This window comes from Panthera tigris, chromosome E2 (assembly GCF_018350195.1).
Source record: "Panthera tigris isolate Pti1 chromosome E2, P.tigris_Pti1_mat1.1, whole genome shotgun sequence".
Classification (NCBI taxonomy): Eukaryota; Metazoa; Chordata; class Mammalia; order Carnivora; family Felidae; genus Panthera; species Panthera tigris.
The window spans coordinates 28,184,915-28,203,959 of record NC_056674.1 but is presented as its reverse complement, the minus strand read 5'-3'; the positions used below and the strand labels follow the sequence as shown (position 1 = coordinate 28,203,959).

The window sequence follows — 19,045 nt, the reverse complement described above, 5'->3', positions numbered from 1 at the left end:
TCTGCCTCATTAGGGGTGGGTTTTAGATACCACCAAAAAAAAGCATTCTGATGATCACACAGACCCTGAGCAATGCAAGGGCGAGAACCAGAAATCCTGAATTCCGGTGCTGTGTTCTTACCCTGTCTTGTATTCCAGATGACTGTATCCAACCACATGCCCAAACTTGACAAATCTGCATGACTTTATGGTTTACTAAAAGATGGATACTTTTTTTTAAACATCTGATTACAACAGTGTTTCATCTAACTGAATCACAGAGTCATGGAAGGGCCCCTAGAGATCATATCATTGAGCGGTTTTCAAAGATTTTTAACAACTTCTCATTTCAAACAAAGTCATAAGCAGAGCTCCTGTATATAAGAAACAAAAGCAGTGTCTTGTTAGTGCAAATGTGTTTTATCTTTTTGGTTACAAGTTTTAACATTTACTTTTAGAATCAATGAAAACTCAAATTTTGATTTATTTGTTTCCAAGGTATAAAAATTGGTTATATAGGAAACCAATAAAGAAAATCAATGAGCGGTGCCTGGGTGGCTCAATCAGTTGAGTGCCTGACTCTTCATCTTGGCTCAGGTCATGATCTTACAGTTTGTGAGTTCGAGACCCGCATTGGGCTCTGTGCTGATGGTGTGGAGCCTGCTTGGGATTCTGTCTCTCCTTCTCTCTGCCCCTCCTCCATTTGTTCTCCCTCTCTCTCAAAAAAAAAAAGAAAGAAAAAAGAAAATCAATGAAAACAAAATTGGTTCTTTGAAAAGATCAATAAAATCAATGAGCCTCCAGCCAGCCTAAGGAAAAAAGAGCAAGGACAGAAATTACTAATGTCAGAAATGAAAAAGAGGACATCACTACAGATCCTATGGACATTAAGATGATAAAGAAATACTGTGAACAACTCTATGCCCATAAATTTGATAATCTAGATGAAATGGACAAATTCCTTGAAAGACACAATTTGCCAAACTTACAGAAGAAGAAATAGATGATATGAATAGGACTTTATCTATTAAAGAAATTAAACCAATAAACAAATAAAACCTTCCAAAAGAGAAATCACCATTCCCAGGTGGGTTCACTGGTGAAATCCATACAACATTTAAGAAAGAAATTATATGGGGGCACCTGGGTGGCTCAGTCGGTTAGGCGTCCGACTTCGGCTCAGTTCACGATATCGTAGTTTGTGAGTTTGAGCCCCGCGTCAGGCTCTGTGCTGACAGCTCAGAGCCTGGAGCCTGCTTCGGATTCTGTGTCTCCCTCTCTCTGCCCCTTGCCCGCTCATGCTCTGTCTCTCTCTGTCTCTCAAAAATGAATAAACATTAAAAAAAATTTTTAATTAAAAAAAATTTTTTTAAAGAAATTATATGAACTCTCTATAATCTCTTTCAGAGATAGAAGCAGAGGGACTACTTCCCAACTCATTCTATGAGGCCAGCGTTACCCTAGTACCAAAACTAGACAAAGACATTACATGAAAACTAAACACCAATATTTCTCATGAACATAGATACAAAAATTCTCAACAAAATATTATCAAACCCATAATGTATAAAAGAATTATATCCTATAATTGGGTGAGATTTATCCAAGGTTACAAGGCTAGTTAACAATCAAAAATCACTTAATGTAATTCATTGTATCATCAGGCTAAAGAAGAAAAATAACATGATCATATCAGTAGAAGTAGAAAAAGCATTTGACAAAATCCAACATCGATTCATGATTTTAAAAAAAACTTTCAGGAAAGTAGGAATAGAAGGGAACTTCTTTATCTTGATAAAGAAACCTATAAACCCAAAATAGATGAAAGAAATGGACATAAGACAGGAAGCCATCAAAATCCTAGAGGAGAAAGCAGGCAAAAACTTCTTTGACCTTAGCCGCAGCAACTTCTTACTCAACACGTCGCCAGAGGCAAGTGAAACAAAAGCAAAAATGAACTATTGGGACCTCATCAAAATAAAAACCTTCTGCACAGCGAAGGAAACAATCAGCAAAACTAAAAGGCAACCAACGGAATGGGAGAAGATATTTGCGAATGACATATCAGATAAAGGGTTAGTACCAAAATCTATAAAGAACTTATCAAACTCAACACCCAAAAAACAAATAATCCAGTGAAGAAAAGGGCAAAAGACTTGAATAGACATTTCTCCAAAGAAGACATCCAGATGGCCAACAGACACATGAAACAATACACAACATCACTCATCATCAGGGAAATACAAATTAAAACCACAATGAGATATCACCTCACATCAGTCAGAATGGCTAACATTAACAGCTCAGGCAACAACAGATGTTGGTGAGGATGCAGAGAAAGAGGATCTCTTTTGCACTGCTGGTGGGAATGGAAACTGGTGCAGCCACTCTGGAAAGCAGTGTGGAGGTTCCTCAAAAAATTAAAAATAGAACTACCCTACAACCCAGTAATTGCACTACTAGGTATTTATCCAAGGGATACAGGTGTGCTGTTTCGCAGGGGCACATGCACCCCAATGTTTATAGCAGCACTATCAACAATAACCAAAGTATGGAAAGAGCCCAAATGTCCATCAATGGATGAATGGATAAAGAAGATGTGGTATATGCACATATATACAATGGAGTATTACTCAGCAATCAAAAAGAGTGAAATCTTGCCATTTGCAGCTATGTGGATGAAACTAGAGGGTATTATGCTAAGCGAAATTAGTCAGAAAAAGACAAATATCATATGATTTCACTCATATGAGGAATTTAAGATACAAAACAGATGAACATAAGGGAAAGGAAGCAAAAATAATATAAATACAGGGTGGGGGACAAAACATAAGAGACTCTGAAATATAGAGAACAAACAGAGGGTTTCTGGAGGGTTTGTGGGAGGGAGGATGGGCTAAATGGATATGGGCATCAAGGAAGACACTTGTTGGGATGAGCACTGGATATTCTACATAAAGGATGAATCACTGGAATCTACTTCTGAAATTATTGTTGCACTATATGCTAACTAACTTGGATGTAAATTTAAAAATTAACTAATTAATTAATTAATTTAACAACAAAAAAAAGAATACCTAACAAAAACTCTACAGCTAGTTAACAGCATTCTTAATAGTAAGAAAATCAAAGCATTCCTTCTGAGACCAGGTACAAGACAAGGATGTCCCTTCTCACCACTCCTTTTCAACATCATACTGGAAGTTCTAGCCAATGCAATAAGACAAGAAAAGAAGATACAGCTTGGGAAGGAAGAAATTGTCTTTGTTTGCAGATCATCTATGTATAAAATCTGAAAGAATCAACAACTAAAAAAAATGAATAGTAAATGATTATAGCAAGGTTTCAGGATACAAGGTTAATATATAAAAGTCAATTATTTTCATATAAGCCATCAATGAACAAGTGGAATTTGAAACTAAAAACATAATACCATTTATATTCTCATGCAAAAAAAATTAAATACTTATGTATAAGTCTAACAAATCTACATGAGGAAAGCTATAAAACTCTGATGAAAGGAATCAAAGAACTAAATAAACAGAGATATTCCACAGTCACTGGCAGGAAGATTCAATATTGTCATGATATCAGTTCTTCCCAACACAATCTACCTATTAAGTGCAATCCACATCAAAATTCCAGAAAGTTATTTTGTGGATATAGACAAACTGATTCTAAAGCTTACATAGAGAGGCCAAAGACCCAGAATAGCCAACACAATACTGAAGGAGAACGAATTTGGAGGACTGACACTACTCAACTTCAAAACTTACTATAAAGCTAGGGTAATTAATACAGTGTGCTTAGGACGCCTGAGTGGCTCTGGGTGGCTCAGTCAGTTAAGCATTTGACTTAGGCTCAGGTCACAATCTCGCGATTTGTGCGTTCAAGCTCCATGTTGAGCTCTGCACTGACAGCTAGAGCCTGGAGCCTGCTTTGGATTCTGTGTCTCCCTCTCTTTCTCTCTGCCCCTGCCTCGCTTTCACTCTGTCTCTCTCTCTCTCTTTCTCTTTCTCTCTCAAAAATAAGCAAATAAACTGGAAAAAAAAGACAGTGTGGTATTGGCAAAAGAATAGACAAATAGATCAATGGAGCAGAATAGACAGCCCAGAAATAGATCCACATAAATATAGTCAACTGATCTTTGACAAAGGAATAAAAGCAAGATAATGGAACAAAGATAGTCTTTTCAACAAATGGTGCTGGAACTGCTGAACATCTTCACATAAAAAAAAATGAATCAGGACACAGGCTTTACACTCTTCCCAAAAATTAACTCACAGTGGATCACAGACCTAAATGTAAAAATGCAAAAGTATAAAACTGGAAGATGATATGGGAGAAAATGTAGGTAACCTTGGGTATGGCAATGACTTTTTTGATACAACACAAAAAGCACACAAATTCATGAGAGAAATAATTGATAAGCTGGACTTCATTAAAATTAAAAACCTCTGATCTGTGAATCACAATAAAGTCAATGAAAAGACAAGCTACCAACTGGGAGAAAATATTGGCTGAAGGCTCATCTGATAAAGGACTGTTATTCAAAATGTACGAAGAACCCTTAAAACTTCACAATAAGAAGACAAACAACCGGATTTAAAAATGGAGGGCCTTAGCAGGCACCTCACCAAAGAAGACACACAGATGGCAGGTAAACCTATGAAAAGATGCTCCGTATCATATGTCCTCAGGGAAATGCAAACAATAGTCAGGTACCACTACACCTGCACCACTACACCACTATGCCTACCACTGGCCACCTATTAAGGTGGCCAGAATCCGGCACACTGACAACATCAAATGCTGGTGAGGGCATGGAGCAACAGGAACTCTCATTCAGTGCAGGTGAACCTTCTTACAAAACTAAACTTACCCTCACCATCCAATCCAGTGATCGTGTTCCTTGGTATTTATCCAAAGGAGTTGAAAACTTATGTTCACACAAAAACTTGCACATGGGTGTTCATACTAACTTTATACATATCTACCTAACCTTGGAAGCAACAAAGATGTTGCTTCAGTTCAGTAGGGGAATGGGTAATCCAGACAATGTGCTGATCCAGACAATGTGGTGATCCAGAAAATGGAATATTCTTCAGTGCTAAAAAGACATGAGCTACCAGGCCATGAAAAGATGTGAAAGAATCTTAAATGCGTGTTATTAACTGAAAGAAGCCAACCTGAAAAGGCTATATCCTACATGACTCCAACCAACCATATGACATTTTGGAAAAGGCAAAACTATGGAGACAGCAAAAAGATTACTGGATGCCAGGGGTTGGGGGTAGGGGGGAGACACCTGAATAGATGGAGCTCAGAGAATTCTTAGGGCACACTCTGTATATCATGCTCTGTATGATAATGCCATAATGGATATACATCATTATATTTGTCTAAACCCATAGAGTACACAACACTAAGAGTGAACTCTAATGGGAACTACGAACTTCAGGTAATTATGATGTGTCAATGCAGGCTCATCAATTGTAACAGATGTACACTTCCGTCGGGGATATTAATAATGGAGGAAGCTATATATGTGTGGGAGCATGGGGTATATGGGAAGTCTATGTATCTTTCCCTCATTTTTCTGTGAACCTAATACTTCCCTAAAAATTTATCTTTTGGGGTGCCTGGGTGGCTCAGCTGGTTAAGCATCCGATTCCAACTCAGGTCATGATCTCATAGTTCGTGGGTTCCAGCCCCACATTGGTCTCTATGCTGATAGCTCAGAACCTGCAGCCTGTTTCAGATTCTCTCTCTCTCTCTCTCTCAAATATAAATAAATAAACATTTAAAAAAAAAATACTAGGCCCTCAAGAAAATAGGATGAAGTGAGGCAGGGAGGCTGGGAAGGAGGGTTTGGGAGGGAGGCAAGGAGGGAGACAGGGTGTGGGAGGGAGGGAGGAAGGTGTTTGATCAGGGGCTCCAAGTTGCTCTCTGTCTGGTAGAATCTGAGTCCAAATGACTTTTGAGGCTGTCAGCAATGGGCACCATGGCTTGGACTCACTGCCCTCCAGCAAAGAGCTCTGAGGCCATGAGAGCAGGGGAGGCACAGGGATCACCACACGGACAGATGCCATCTGTTGCCTTTCTTTTGTTCACTCAGAGGCAGACAGCTGGGGCGGCACCACCTGTGATCGTGAGCAACCCTGGAAGCTGCACTGTCAACAGCCTGTCACAGGGAATCACCTCAGGCCACTGCCTCCCCAAAGAGCTGCCCAATGAACCAGCCTCTGCCCCTCGGGGTCTCTCTGCACAGCGCTAACAGGCTGGGGCCTGACCATCCTGCCCGCGCCGCCAGACTCGGGCACCGCTGCAGTTGCTGGGGGCCTGGGCTCAAGGGATGCCTCCTGTCTCCCTTCCGCCTGGGACAGAAGGCAGGGCTCCCCCAGAGTATCCAGGAGAGCCAGCTCTTTCCCTCCCCCTTTCTGACCTTTCACACTTGGGGAGGCCTTCACTGTGCAAGAAGCCCTTGTCCCCCTCCCTTTCCCCGACCCTCATGCCAACCACACTGGTGCCCACGGCTGGTTCTGCCAACTCCTCAGAGAAGGCAGAGGGGTTCACACAAAAGAAGACAAGAGAAGCAAGTAGCCCACGGACAACCGGCCTTGGGAGTTCCTGGCCCCACCTCACAGCCGCATGAGGGGGCTTTGAGAAACACCAGGGGGCAGCGGTGGGGGTCTCCAAAGTCCCTGAGGTTCAGGGTTCAGCATGACGGGAGCATGGGGTCAGTTCCCAGTAAGCCCCTTTCATCTGTCGGACCTGTGAAGAGTCTCCACTGGGTCTCCCAGAACTGCGCAACCAAGGGAAGCCACGCTTTACTACAGGATCAGGTGCCCAGGCCATCAGCTGTGTCCCAGAGCTCTCTCCATAGGGGCGCCAAGTTCCGAAGGCCCAGCTGTGGTGGTCGCCTCGCATGCTTCCGGGTCCTGGGGCTGCTAAGGGCCCGGCTTGCCACAGCCTCACACCCCCCTGGGCAACAAGTCCTCTGCAGATGGGCCTGGCCCTGAGAGAGCTGAGCAGAGGCCATTTCCTGGGAAAGCCACCCCCCCCAGTGGCCAGCCTTCCTCACTGCCTCTCTCCTCCTCCTCCTCCTCCTCCTCAGGCTCTAGGAGGCCACCAGTTACCTCCTGTCCTCAACCAAAAGACCCTCAGGGGAAGAAAGTGGGAGGGCATCATCATCATCATCATAAAACAGTATAAGTATTCATTCACTCATTCATTCATTCATTCATTCATTCATTCATCCAAAAATTATTTTTTGAGGGCCTGTGCCAAGCCTGGCTCCGTGCTAGGCACAGGGGACACACCTGTGAGTGATACAGGCCCCAATCATGTCCTCAGGGAGCCAGGAGTCCCATGGGGGGGAGACAGTTGACAAACATGCACACAGACATGTAACAGATACATAACATTATGTCGGTGGCCACATGTGCTATTAAGAGAAGCAAAGTCTCTTGAGGAGGTGTTACTGTAGATCTCTGGTCTGGAAGCTTCTCTGAAGCAGTCACCCAGGAGACCAGAAGCTGGGACCCAGGAGCTGGGCCAGGAGCTGAGGGGACAGTGCTCTAGGCAGGGGAAAGAGCAGAGGCAAAGGTCCTGGGGCACAGGCAGGCTTGTGCATCAGAAGCAAGTGAGGAGGACAGTGTGGCCAGCCTCAGTGACAGGAGTAGGAAGTGGGTCTGGAGAGATGATGGGGCCAGATCAGGCCTGGAAGCCAAGGTAAGGATTCGGCTTTGATTCTGAGACAGTTTTTACCAGGGAAACAACATTACCTCAAGTATGTTTTCAAAGAATCACAAAATACAAAATTTTTTTCTGATGTTTTATTTAGTTTTGAGAGAGAGAGAGAAAGAGTAAAAGCTGGAGAGAGGCAGAGAGAGAGGGAGACACAGAATCCGAAGCAGGCTCCAGGCTCTGAGCTGTCAGCACAGAGCCCGAAGTGGGGCTCGAACTCGTGAACCGCGAGATCATGACCTGTCCTGTGCCGAAGTCATGCACTTAACAGACTGAGTCACCCAGGCGCCCCAAGAATCACAAAGTTTTTAAAAACTAATATCAGCATCTGGCATTTATCGAGCCCTTACTCTCCATGTGGTCTTACGCTTGGCATTTTGACCACATTATCTTCTTTCATCCTTACAACCACCTTATGAAGTGGTCGGCCTGATTCCCTTGCCTTGTTCCAAGAGAGACAACTGAGGTGCAGAGGGGTGAAGTGATACGCCCAAGGTCACACAGCTAGAAAGCATGAGCTCAAGACGAGCCAGGCCGGCTCCCTCCAGAGCCGTTGGGTTACTCTGGTCCTGATGTTAGGCTGCCTGGCTTCCAATTTTGACTCCCAGCCACCAGCTGTGTAACATAGCTGGCTCCTGTCTGGTCCTGACATTGCCACAGCTCCAGCCTCTGTAAGACGGACACACTGCATCCTCCTCCGGGGGCTGCAGAGAGGACACTGAGCAAGGGTGCGGGCTGGCGGTGGGTGGGAGGCAGATGGTCAACAGGTGTGATGGCAGTTACTCACCCCCAAAGCTTTGGGGGCTGTGGTTCTAGGGACCTGGTGAAACATATGAGGTCAATCCACCTTGGAAAGAGGAGACAGCCGTTCGGCCTCCACTACAGCTGCAGCAAAACAGACTGCGAGGGACGTGACGGAGGCCCCAGACAGAGGAAGGTACTGGGTGGGACTAAGCAAGGCACAGAGTCAGCCTTGCCCTCTCCGAAGACTGTCCTCTTCCTCTACAGCCAATCGGGATGCACGAGAGAGAAGTCTCCATCGCCTTATGGGGGACAGCTAGCTCCTGCCACGAAGCCTCCCCACACTGCCCAGGTCAGAGGCAGCGGTGCCCAGGTATCACGAAACCAGAAGTTCCTCCATTAAAGCACTGCTCCGTTCAGCACGGCAGTCACCTTTCATTGTTTGGGCTCCCTTTGTTCATTTAGCCTCATGGGACCCCAGAAATCCATAAACAGCAAACAACAACGATCTCCACTCTTTAACTTCTCTTCCGATCCTTTCGATGCACAAACATCCCTTCCTACGTGTTCGTGTGAGCGTGTGAATCCTCTTGCAGAATTTATCTCTATCTGACACTATTCCAAACATGCAGGAAGAAACCTGGAAGGTTTCTGGCCCTCTTTTAGAAGAGCAGTGTGGCCTCATGGTTAGAATGTAGGGTTTGGAGGTAGACCGGCATGGATTCAGATCCCGGAGAGGCATGCTATGTGACCTTGGATAAGCCACTTGACTTCTTCGGGCCCCAGTTTCCTCACTGGGACAGGGATAAGAGTGTTCCTCTCACCAGGCTAGGAAAAGGAGAAAAGGGAAGAGACAGTGTGTGCAACACTCTAGCCAAGTACCCTGCACAGGCAAGTTGTTCCTTTACTCTCACTTTAGTCCTTCTTATCGAGATATGCAGCAGGCTCAGAAAGTTCCCTCTTTGGGATAATATTTGTATATGCTATCAATTGCTGTGTAACAAATCCCCCTAAAACTTAGTGGTTTAAGTAAGCACACATTTATTATCTCACAGTTGTTTCTGTGGGCCAGCAGTCTGCCCATCACTTACCTGGGTCTCCTGCTTCAGGGTCTCTTGAATGCTGCAATCAAGGTATGAGGCAGGGCTGAGGTCTCATCTGAGTGCCCCATAGAGGAAGGATTCAATTTGAAGTTCAGGTGGTTGTTGGCAGGGTCAATGGCTCAAGAGCTGCTGGGCTGGAGGTCGCCCTCAATTCCTTGCACATGAGCCTCTCCAACATGGCAGCCTCCTTCCTCGAAACATGCAGGCCAAGATGGCAGTGCAGTTGGCTAGCAAGACAGAAATCACAATCTTAAGTCACTGAATCCCAGAAGAGACATCTCATCACCTTTGCTATATCCTAATGGCTAGATATAAGTCTCTAGGCCTGTCCACACACAATTGGAGAACATAAATACCAGGAGGCAGGAGTCTTCAGGGGTCACCTTGGAGTCTGCACTACACAGCAAGGTTCAGTTCAGCTAGCATTTTCTGGGGCCTTTTATGTACCAGGCACTGTCGTGGAGCTGGGAACTTACAAAGTGGGGAAGCCAGGGTGTCCATCTCCCAGGAACTTCTGTGAGATGTTTTCTGCTTCAGGCTCTTGTTTTTCACTGCTGTGAACACTTTGGGAACCTGTGTACGATCTCCGTTGAGGGGAGGAGGACAATTACTCACTCCATAGTGTGAATGAGTTAACTAGGCCCTTTTCCCTCCATCCCAGGCTGGTCAGGGAAAAGAAACACACACACACACACACACACACACACACACACACACACAGTGAGCTAGCTCTTAGGGGTATTTGCAAAGTAGGGGTCACTGTGCTGGCTGCTATGGAAACAAAGAGAATGAGACCAGACCCTTCCCTGGGGAAGCACACTGGGGGATGGGGAGCAAAGAGGGAAACTCATAGGTTCGGCCTGGAGTGAGGCATGCCACACTGGAAGCCAGATCCGCATGGGGAGTTAAAGCAAAGAGATTATAGCCAACAGCTGAAAAGTTGAACCAAGCTTTGCCCTATACTTAGTGGACAATGGTGGCTTGATCTCAGAGCAACCAAGTTCCCTTCCCCAACACAACCCCCTTCCCCCACTCTGACTCCACCTCGCAGATGCCAGGGGGGCTTGCTACAGGGAGGCAACAGACACAAACTTCCTTTGTTCGATGAACCTCATCTTCCCTGGCTAACCATGGCGGTCTGGTGGGGCCTGATGGTCACAGACTAACTCCTCTTGGCCATGGGGGTGGACTGGATACCCAAGCTGGATCAATCTTCCATTCCCTGGCCCATAAGACACATAACCCAACCTAAGCCAATCAGAGCCTTTCTCTGGCATTTCTTCCTGGGTGAAGCTGTTAGAGAAGAGACTATCTTCCTAGTTATGCAGGAAGCAGCTACTAGTAACCATATTTTTAGCCATATAGAGAGGGAAAAAGGTGGAGCCCTACGTACACAGAAACAAGACAGAGAGAGAGAGAGAGAGATACACCAGACAGTATCAAATTTCTGGTGCCTGTCTTCAAGCTTTACTTGAAAATCTTTTTACTTGAAAATCTTTTTACTTGAAATCTTTTTATTTACTTAAAATAATTCAAACTGGGTATCTGTCACACTCCAACCATAGGGTCCTGAACTAGAAGCATAACATTTTACCGTTGGGAGTTCAAGCTAAAGCTACAAATCTTCCTGGGAGATGTGATCCAGAGGTCCAAATTCTTACTAAAGTATAAATGACTAAGATCCTTTCTTGAGAGAAGGCTGTGATATGGGTTTATCTGAAAATACACAGGGCATCATAAGGTTAAAAGTAGAGGCTGTCAAGACATCCTTCACCTTATTCATGTGTACAAAGAGCTTGTGATTCAAATCAGAAAAACTTGAATTTGAGTGCAGGCTCTGCCACTAACTGGCAAACCTACTTCACTTCTCTGGGCGCCCATTTCCCCATCTTTAAAATGGGAATAATAATGTTTCTGCACTTCCTGTCTTACAATGCTGTCATATAGAAAAATATCAACATTATTTTGTTTCCCTGCAGCCAATGTCCCTAGATGTGCTATATTAAATACATCTTAATACTATATTTGGGTAAATGCCAATGAACAGAAATGTGAACAACATCTCTCCAGTAGGACTCAGCACCTGAGGATAAGAGTGAGTGAGAAAGTCTTAAAACAGCCTCAAGGGGTATATGTCCATCTACAGAGCAATGGTGTTAGTCTGGGCCCTCACTTGGTAAAGTCTGACATACTTTCATCGGTTTGTGTGTGTGTGTGTGTGTGTGCAAATTCATACTTTTCTAAATCGTCTCTTTCTTTTCATTTTTAAAAATTTCACAGGCATGTGATGGGGCGCTTGGGTGGCTCAGTCGGTTAAGGGTCATGATCTCACGGTTTGTGAGTTCGAGCCCCCCGTCGGGCTCTGTGCTGACAGCTCAGAGCCTGGAGCCTGCTTCTGATTCTGTGTCTCCCTCTCTCTCTGTCCCTCCCCAACTTGGTCTCTGTCTCTCTCTGTCTCTCAAAAATAAATAAATGTGAAAAAAAAATTTAACATGCACGCGAGAAAAAATGTCAAACAAAGAGAGAAGCATAAAACTAAAACAATCCACTTCAGCACCACTGGAGCCTTTTCATCCAGATCTTAACTTTTATTTCTATATATGGATCTTACCAAACACACTCGGCTTCATACTTCGTTGGTGTTGTTTTCGTTACAGTTTGGGAGGCCTTTACATATCAGCATATAAGTTTGGTGGGTTTTGGGGAATTTTGTTTGTTTTGTTTTGTTTTGTTTTGTTTTAAAGATTAGAATCCTTCAGTTACCAGCATCCTGGGTTTGCTAGATCTGGCATCCAGTACAGGGTTCAATACATATTGAAGACATAAACAAGGGGAAGAGGGAAAGAAGAGAGAAGTCAGGGGAGTGGGAAGGATGATAAAAAGAAAAGAAAAGGAAGGGGAAAAAAGGACAAGACGTAGGAGGATGGAGGGAAGGGAGAAAGAGCGGGAGAAGAGGGAAAGAGAGGAGGGAGGAAGGGAAGGAAGAAAGGGGAAGGGACACAGAGACAGAGAGGAAAGGAGGGAGAGAGCGAAAACAAAGGCAGATAGAAACAGAGGAAGAGAGGGAGAGAGAGACAGAGACAATGAGACAGAAAACAGCGAGAGAGCAAAGGAAAGAGGGACAGAGAGGGAGGGAGGGAGAGGAGACAATCAGACAGACTGAGTCTCAATCTCAGAGAGACAGAGAAAGGAGAGAAGGGAGGAAGGGAAGAGACACAGAGGGAAGGGAGGAAGAGAGGCGAGAAGAGGGAAAGAGAGAGGAAGCGAGAGAGAAGCGAGAGAGAAGTGGAGAGAGAAACAGAGATAAAGGAGGGAGGGAAGAAAGACAGAGATGGAAGGAAGAGAGGGGAAAAGAAGGAAAAAGAGAAAGGACAGGAACGGAGGGAGACCTGAGAGCAGAGGGCAGGGGGACTCTGAGCCATGGACGCCGCCCCGCCCCCGGCCCCGCCCCCAGCCCCGCCCCCGGGGCGCGGGCTGCGGCGCCACCTCCAGCCGCCAGGAGCCGCCACGGGCAGCCAGCAGCACCCTGCGCGCTCCGCGGACCCTCTCTCCCGCCTCAACGCCGGCCGCTCGCCGCCTCGCCGCCGCTCTCGGGCTCCGGCCGGGTCTCGCGCGCAGTCTTCTGGTGAGGGGCCTCGCGCCGCCCGGCGCACGCCGTCCCCCTGCCTCGGGGCGCGGGGTCTCGCGGGCCCCGCTCCCGCCCTCCGCTCGCCTGGCCCGGACCGGAAGCGGCGCCGCACGGCCTGGGCCTGGCGCGGGGGGCGGGCACCGGGGCCCGGTCCGACATGGGCAAGAAGCACAAGAAGCACAAGTCGGACAAACACCTCTACGAGGGTGAGGAGCTGGCCGCGGTGGGGGGCGGCGGCTCTGGGGAGTGTGTATGTGGCGGGGGTGGGGGGGGCGGGTTCTCGCTCCTTCGAGACCACCCTCGAGCTCCCGAGGCGGGCCGGGGGCCGCACCTCCCACGGGCAGGCCGGGGACCCGCGAAGGGGGCGCGGCCCGCGGGAGGCCGCGCAGACCCCCCCCCCCAGGCGGGGGCGGCATTCGAACCCGGGACCCCTAACCCCCCCCCCCCCGGCGGGGCTCTTGTTGGGAGGTGTGAGACGGCCCCCAGAGGCCCGCAGCGTTCGGGGCACACATTCGGCGAGTGACCGTCAGTCAACAGGTGCTTCGCGGGGCGCCCACTGCGCGCCCAAAGCCGCCCCGGCAGTGGCTCCCCCTTCTCCCCCTGCCCGTCCCCCTGCCCGCGGTGCCTCTGCATCGTGGATGCTGGCCGGCGCGTCCCGCCCGTAATCGAGGCTCTGTCCTTTTGTTTAAGAGTATGTAGAGAAGCCCTTGAAGCTGGTCCTCAAAGTGGGAGGGAACGAAGTCACCGAGCTCTCCACGGGCAGCTCGGGGCACGACTCAAGCCTCTTCGAGGACAAAAACGATCATGACAAACACAAGGACAGAAAGCGGAAAAAGAGGAAGAAAGGAGAGAAGCAGGTTCCAGGAGAAGAAAAGGGGAGAAAACGGAGACGAGTAAAGGTAAACGTGGCTGCGGTGCTTCGGCTTTGCTGGTGGTGCCACTTTTTAAGAGTTCCCGCCTCCCGCTGCCAACCTAACTTGATTCTCTCTCTGTGTCTGGCGAGACGCTGAAACGCCTTTACGGCTGTCTTGTTTTGAGGAAGAGCAGGGCAGCCTAGAAACATGAATCATTTGGGAGTTTCAGCAACTCTTGATTTATTTATACTTAGTTACACTCACAGCTGAGTCCTGATTTTCAAGAGCCGCGTCAAAGAGCATTTGCCCATCTAGGAAAAGTAGAAGTCGTGCTCGAAGCAGCCTCAGCTTTGTCAACAACAATAGTCGTTTCAAAAGCGAACGGGACGCGTCGGGGTTCAGACTTTGCTCCGAGGTCAATACTGTAATGCCAGATATATAATGAGCAGTTTGCATCTTAAAACGTGAATCCGTTGAAGAGGAAATCTGATCAGAGACCTTTAAGGGACGTGACGCCAGTGGTAAAAATTGGCATTTTCCTAACCATCACAGAAAAGGGGGGGGAAGGTAGCCGCTGTCTTGGTTCACAGGCTCGGCAAACGTGCCCGGAATTAGCCTAGACTTCTGCACTTCCCAGATTTAACCTGTCACTGAGTGGTTTATTAAATCAGTTACTGTACCTTGAAGATAGATTTCCATAAATTAGTTTTATAACTTCTATGTGTATATACGTAACAGAAGTGTTCTATTCCATGTGATTAAATACCTTGATAAGTCACGAAATCTTAGAGACCCTCTGTTTAGAATTTCCTAAATCCGTTATTTTCTGCCTCAGTTCTTAATTGCCTTTGGCTGGATTGTGACAATATATAGAACTATATAATGTTTTCTTTTGCTAAGTTATAAAAACTATTACGTGCGTGTGATTTTTTTTTTTTTAAGAAATTCAAACAATACAGAGTGAACCAAAAGGAGGAAATTTTTCCTCACCCTAGTCCCTCATACAGTCCCTCCCACTAGAGATAACCAGTTGGAGGGCACCTGGGTGTCTGACTCAGGCAGCAGCTCGTGAGTTCGAGCCCCGCGTCGGGCTCAGAGCCTGGAGCCTGCTTCCAATTCTGTGCCTCCCTCGCTCTCTGCCCCTCCCCGGCTTGCACTCTGTCTCTCTCTCAAAAATAAACATTCAAAAAAATTTTTAAAAAGTAACAAGCTGGGTTTTTTTCTTACTTGTAAAGTAGTTTGTGAACATAGTTTTTAATTTTTTTTTTAATGTTCATTTATTTTTGAGAGAGAGAGGGAGACACAGAATCTGAAGCAGGCTCCAGGCTCTGAGCTGTCAACACAGAGCCCGACGCCAGGCCTGAACCCACAGACCGTGAGATCGTGACCTGAGCCGAAGTCGACGCTTAATTGACCGAGCCCCCCAGGCACCCCAATGAACATAGTTTTCAAAAGTCAAGAGTACTTCAGAGCTTTTACACAAAAGCAGTCTCCTGCTCCAGTGGAGAGTTTTACTTCCAAAATGTTTTAGTTTTTTTCCTTTGGGTATTTGTGTCCTTTTTTAAATGTAGTTTATGTTATTTCCTGACTTATCAGTACACCTTTTACTGGTAAGTTACAGAAGGTGAGAACTTAAGTCAGCAGTCCAGTACCGCTTCACACCCCCGATTTCCCTCCCTCCATTCTTCCAGCGTGGATGTATCACAGTTGTTGGTTAAATCAGTATTCAGTGTTTCATTGTTTTTCACTGGTGACAAGTATAGCAAATATAGAGCCGAACTTGGTCTTTTGTTAATTGCTTTCATTTGTTTGGTTATTGTGTACCAAATCTTCCCAAACTGACAGATTTATGAAACCCGTCTGATTTCTGTTTTTCACATGGTCAAACAGTTCTCCTTTTCTTGAGACCTCTATCTTGGAGCCCTCTGTGCCCTCCTGCGCTGTCTAGTCTGGTTGAGTCCTCTAGGCCTTCTGGGATCCTCCTTTGCTTCTTTCCTGGATCCCATGTCTTCTTGATTTGCTCCCTTATTGTGGTGGATTCTTAACTCTAGGAAGTTCCTAGGAAACCATTCATAGGAGGTAGGTTTTGGAAGTCCTTATGTGTTTGAATATCTTTATTCTACATCCTATAGTCTCATATAGATGGATGGTTTGACTCCGCATGGAATGCCAGATTGAGACTTATTGTGTCCTAGAATTTTAAAAGCATCTTGTTCTCGGGGCGCCTGGGTGGCTCGGTCGGTTGAGCGGCCGACTTCGGCTCAGGTCATGATCTCGCGGTCCGTGAGTTCGAGCCCCGCGTCGGGCTCTGTGCTGACAGTTCAGAGCCTGGAGCCTGTTTCTGATTCTGTGTCTCCCTCTCTCTCTGCCCCTCCCCATTTCATGCTCTGTCTCTCTCTGTCTCAAAAATAAATAAACGTTAAAAAAATTTAAAAAAAAATAAAAGCGTCTTGTTCTCTAGTCCTTTTTTTAAAAATAATAAATGTTTATTCATTTTTGAGAGAGCAAGTGTGAGCGGAGGGAGGGGCAGAGAGAGAGGGGAACAGAGGATCTGAGGCGGGCTCTGCGCGGACAGCAGCAAGCCCCGTGTGGGGCTCGAACTCATGAACCGTGACATTATGACCTGAACTGAAGTCCCAACACTTAACCAACTGAGCCACGCCGGCACCCCTAGTTGTCCTTGTTTTTATAGCACCCTGTTCTTATTTTTCTATGCAGTATCTTCTTTTTTTTCTCTGAGGATATTTTTTTTTTTTCCTTTTAAGTTTTCTTTTGCTCCTTGCTTTGTATCTCCAGTTCTTCAGTTTATTTTCTTGGTCTCCTCCTTTTATGTTAACGGCATCCCTTAGATACCTGTTGCGCCTTCCTAGTCTGTATTTCAGTGTGAAACACAAAAGGGCTGATTAATAAATACTTTAATTAAAGTACTTAATTAAAGTATGAATAGGTACTTTGTATTTAGTTTTCTAGCTCTAGAGTCACTAAACAAAGACCTGATCATTCCATTGGGGAACCCCCAAACGTCTGTTCTCCAGAGAAAAGTCCCTTCTTGGACAAGGATTTTACCTGGCTGCTGGTATTTTGGGGGCCAGCCAGGGAAGGGGACTGAAGGTCCTACCACCCAGTGCTCTGCATTCAGTCCAGCATCTCTCCCCACTTCTGGCTGGTATGCTGTCTGGAGACTCTGGTCCCTTATGTCTCCAAGTGTGAGCTTTCCAGGTTTCTCAGGTTTGAACTTTTCTCTAGCTGTCCACTTCTGCATGCAGGAGGTCTCTTGCTTTCCGTGATCTGCACGCTCCTACGCTTGCCTTTCATCTCCCAAATGTGTGGGTATCTTTCATCCCCTGTCATCTCGTCTGTACTTTGTTCATCTCATTTAACTGGAAGTTGAGGTCACCCCTTTTAACCACTTCTGATTTTAGTTCTGGCACCATAATGCCAGCTGATACACTCATGTTCTTCATTTCTTCTTTTATCAATTGTCTCATTCCTTTTATTAACTGCGTAGTATTTTGTTATATTGATGTACCATATTTTATTTGATACTACATTTAAATGTTACAAGTAAAGCTTCATTGAGCCTTGTGTACACAAATCTTTGTATACTTTTGTAAGGATATCTTCAGGATAAGTTCCTGGAATTCTCCCCTGTGTTCCAGCCACTCTGCCCTTTCTTGACTGTGGCTCGAAATGTCATTAGCCTTCATTATATTTCGATTACCTTGTAAATTAAGATGCTTTTGCATCCATAGTCTTACTTGGACGTAACACCCTGCAGAATAGGACAAGTAGGTTGGTTTCCGTTTTATAAAAGGTAATGTGGAAACTCAGAAGTGAAGTGAATTTGCCCAAGGTCCCGTTTCCCCAGGACTCAGAGACCATGGGACATTCCAGATTCTCTGGGGTGTCATTGGTTCTGTAGAGGCTGTTTGGGCCATCCCTTCTTTGCAGGTCAGACCAGGGATGGGGGAGGGGGTTCTTCTACTAGTGTTGTCTAGGAAGGGAGACTTCCGGACGCTCCTCTCTGAGCTACGTTCTGGATCTCTAGGGAATTTTAGGAACAGCAGTTGCCTCTGGTCTCTTCTTGGGGAGAAGCAGCTGTGTAACAGACATGGGCCTGGAAGGGGCTGGGGTATGTGTGGTTCTAAGGGACTGGTGATTCTTTTGGCCATTCTATGTGGCAGGAAGAAGGAAGGATGCAGGGAAAGGATAAAACTTGCCATTTTAAAGCGTTTTTCTGAAAGGCATACATAACTTCTGCTTGTGTTTCATCAGCTACAACTTAACCACATGGCCACCCTAGCTGCTAGGGAGGCTGGGAAATGTCTTTTAGTTGGAGAAGGAGGTGGGGCTTTGTACCCTAATAAAGATCGGGAATCTGTTACTTAGGGAAAAAAAGGAAAAGGTAAAGTTTGGGGGAAGCACACACACTTACAACATAAAACCCTATAATTTTTCAAAGGTGTTGGAGTTAAATGAGTTTCTTCTCTTGAGTAGGAAAGGCCCTGGTTATATTAGTTTAAAATGGCCAAGCAGTTACGATCGATAGTATTTCTCTGTGTAGCATAGTGGCATTTAATACCAGCCAGAACATTATGAGTACAGCATCCCTTTGTTTTAATCAGGCCATGATCTAGATACCACCCCTCTGAAAGTGTGTTGGCTAGTTTTTCCCCCTGAGCATTCGAATGCTGAGTGATTGGCAAAGAATTTGTGTGCTGGCATAACTCTTAATGTATTTCCTAAAGATTCAGCTTTACATTTGCAAGTCCTTTATTTCCAATTTCCACATCATATAAAAAATATATAAGGCACCTGGCTCAGTCAGTTAAGCATCTAACTCTTAATTTCAGCTAAGTTCATGATCTCCCAGTTTGTGAGTTCGAGCCCCTCACTGACAGTGTGGAGTCTGCTTGGGATTCTCCTTCCCTCCCTCTCTCTCTGCCTTTCCCCCTCTCATGCATACACACACTGTCTCTCCCTCTCTCAAG

General features: G+C 45.9%; 1 protein-coding gene across 4 annotated transcripts in view; it reads left to right on the top strand.

The window, feature by feature from the left end:
- Nucleotides 1–13,156: 13,156 nt before the first annotated feature.
- The window catches only part of BRD7 (bromodomain containing 7), a 37,336-nt gene continuing 31,447 nt past the window's right edge, over nt 13,157–19,045 (top strand). For 2 of the 4 annotated variants that reach the window (XM_042968528.1, XM_042968527.1), the window contains exons 1-2: nt 13,157–13,406; nt 13,891–14,099. In XM_042968528.1, the coding sequence (XP_042824462.1) occupies nt 13,358–13,406; nt 13,891–14,099 (258 nt within the window). In that variant the 5' untranslated portion in view covers nt 13,157–13,357. The remainder of the gene's footprint in view (nt 13,407–13,890; nt 14,100–19,045) is intronic. The other 2 variants (XM_042968529.1, XM_042968530.1) reach the window with 2 other exon arrangements.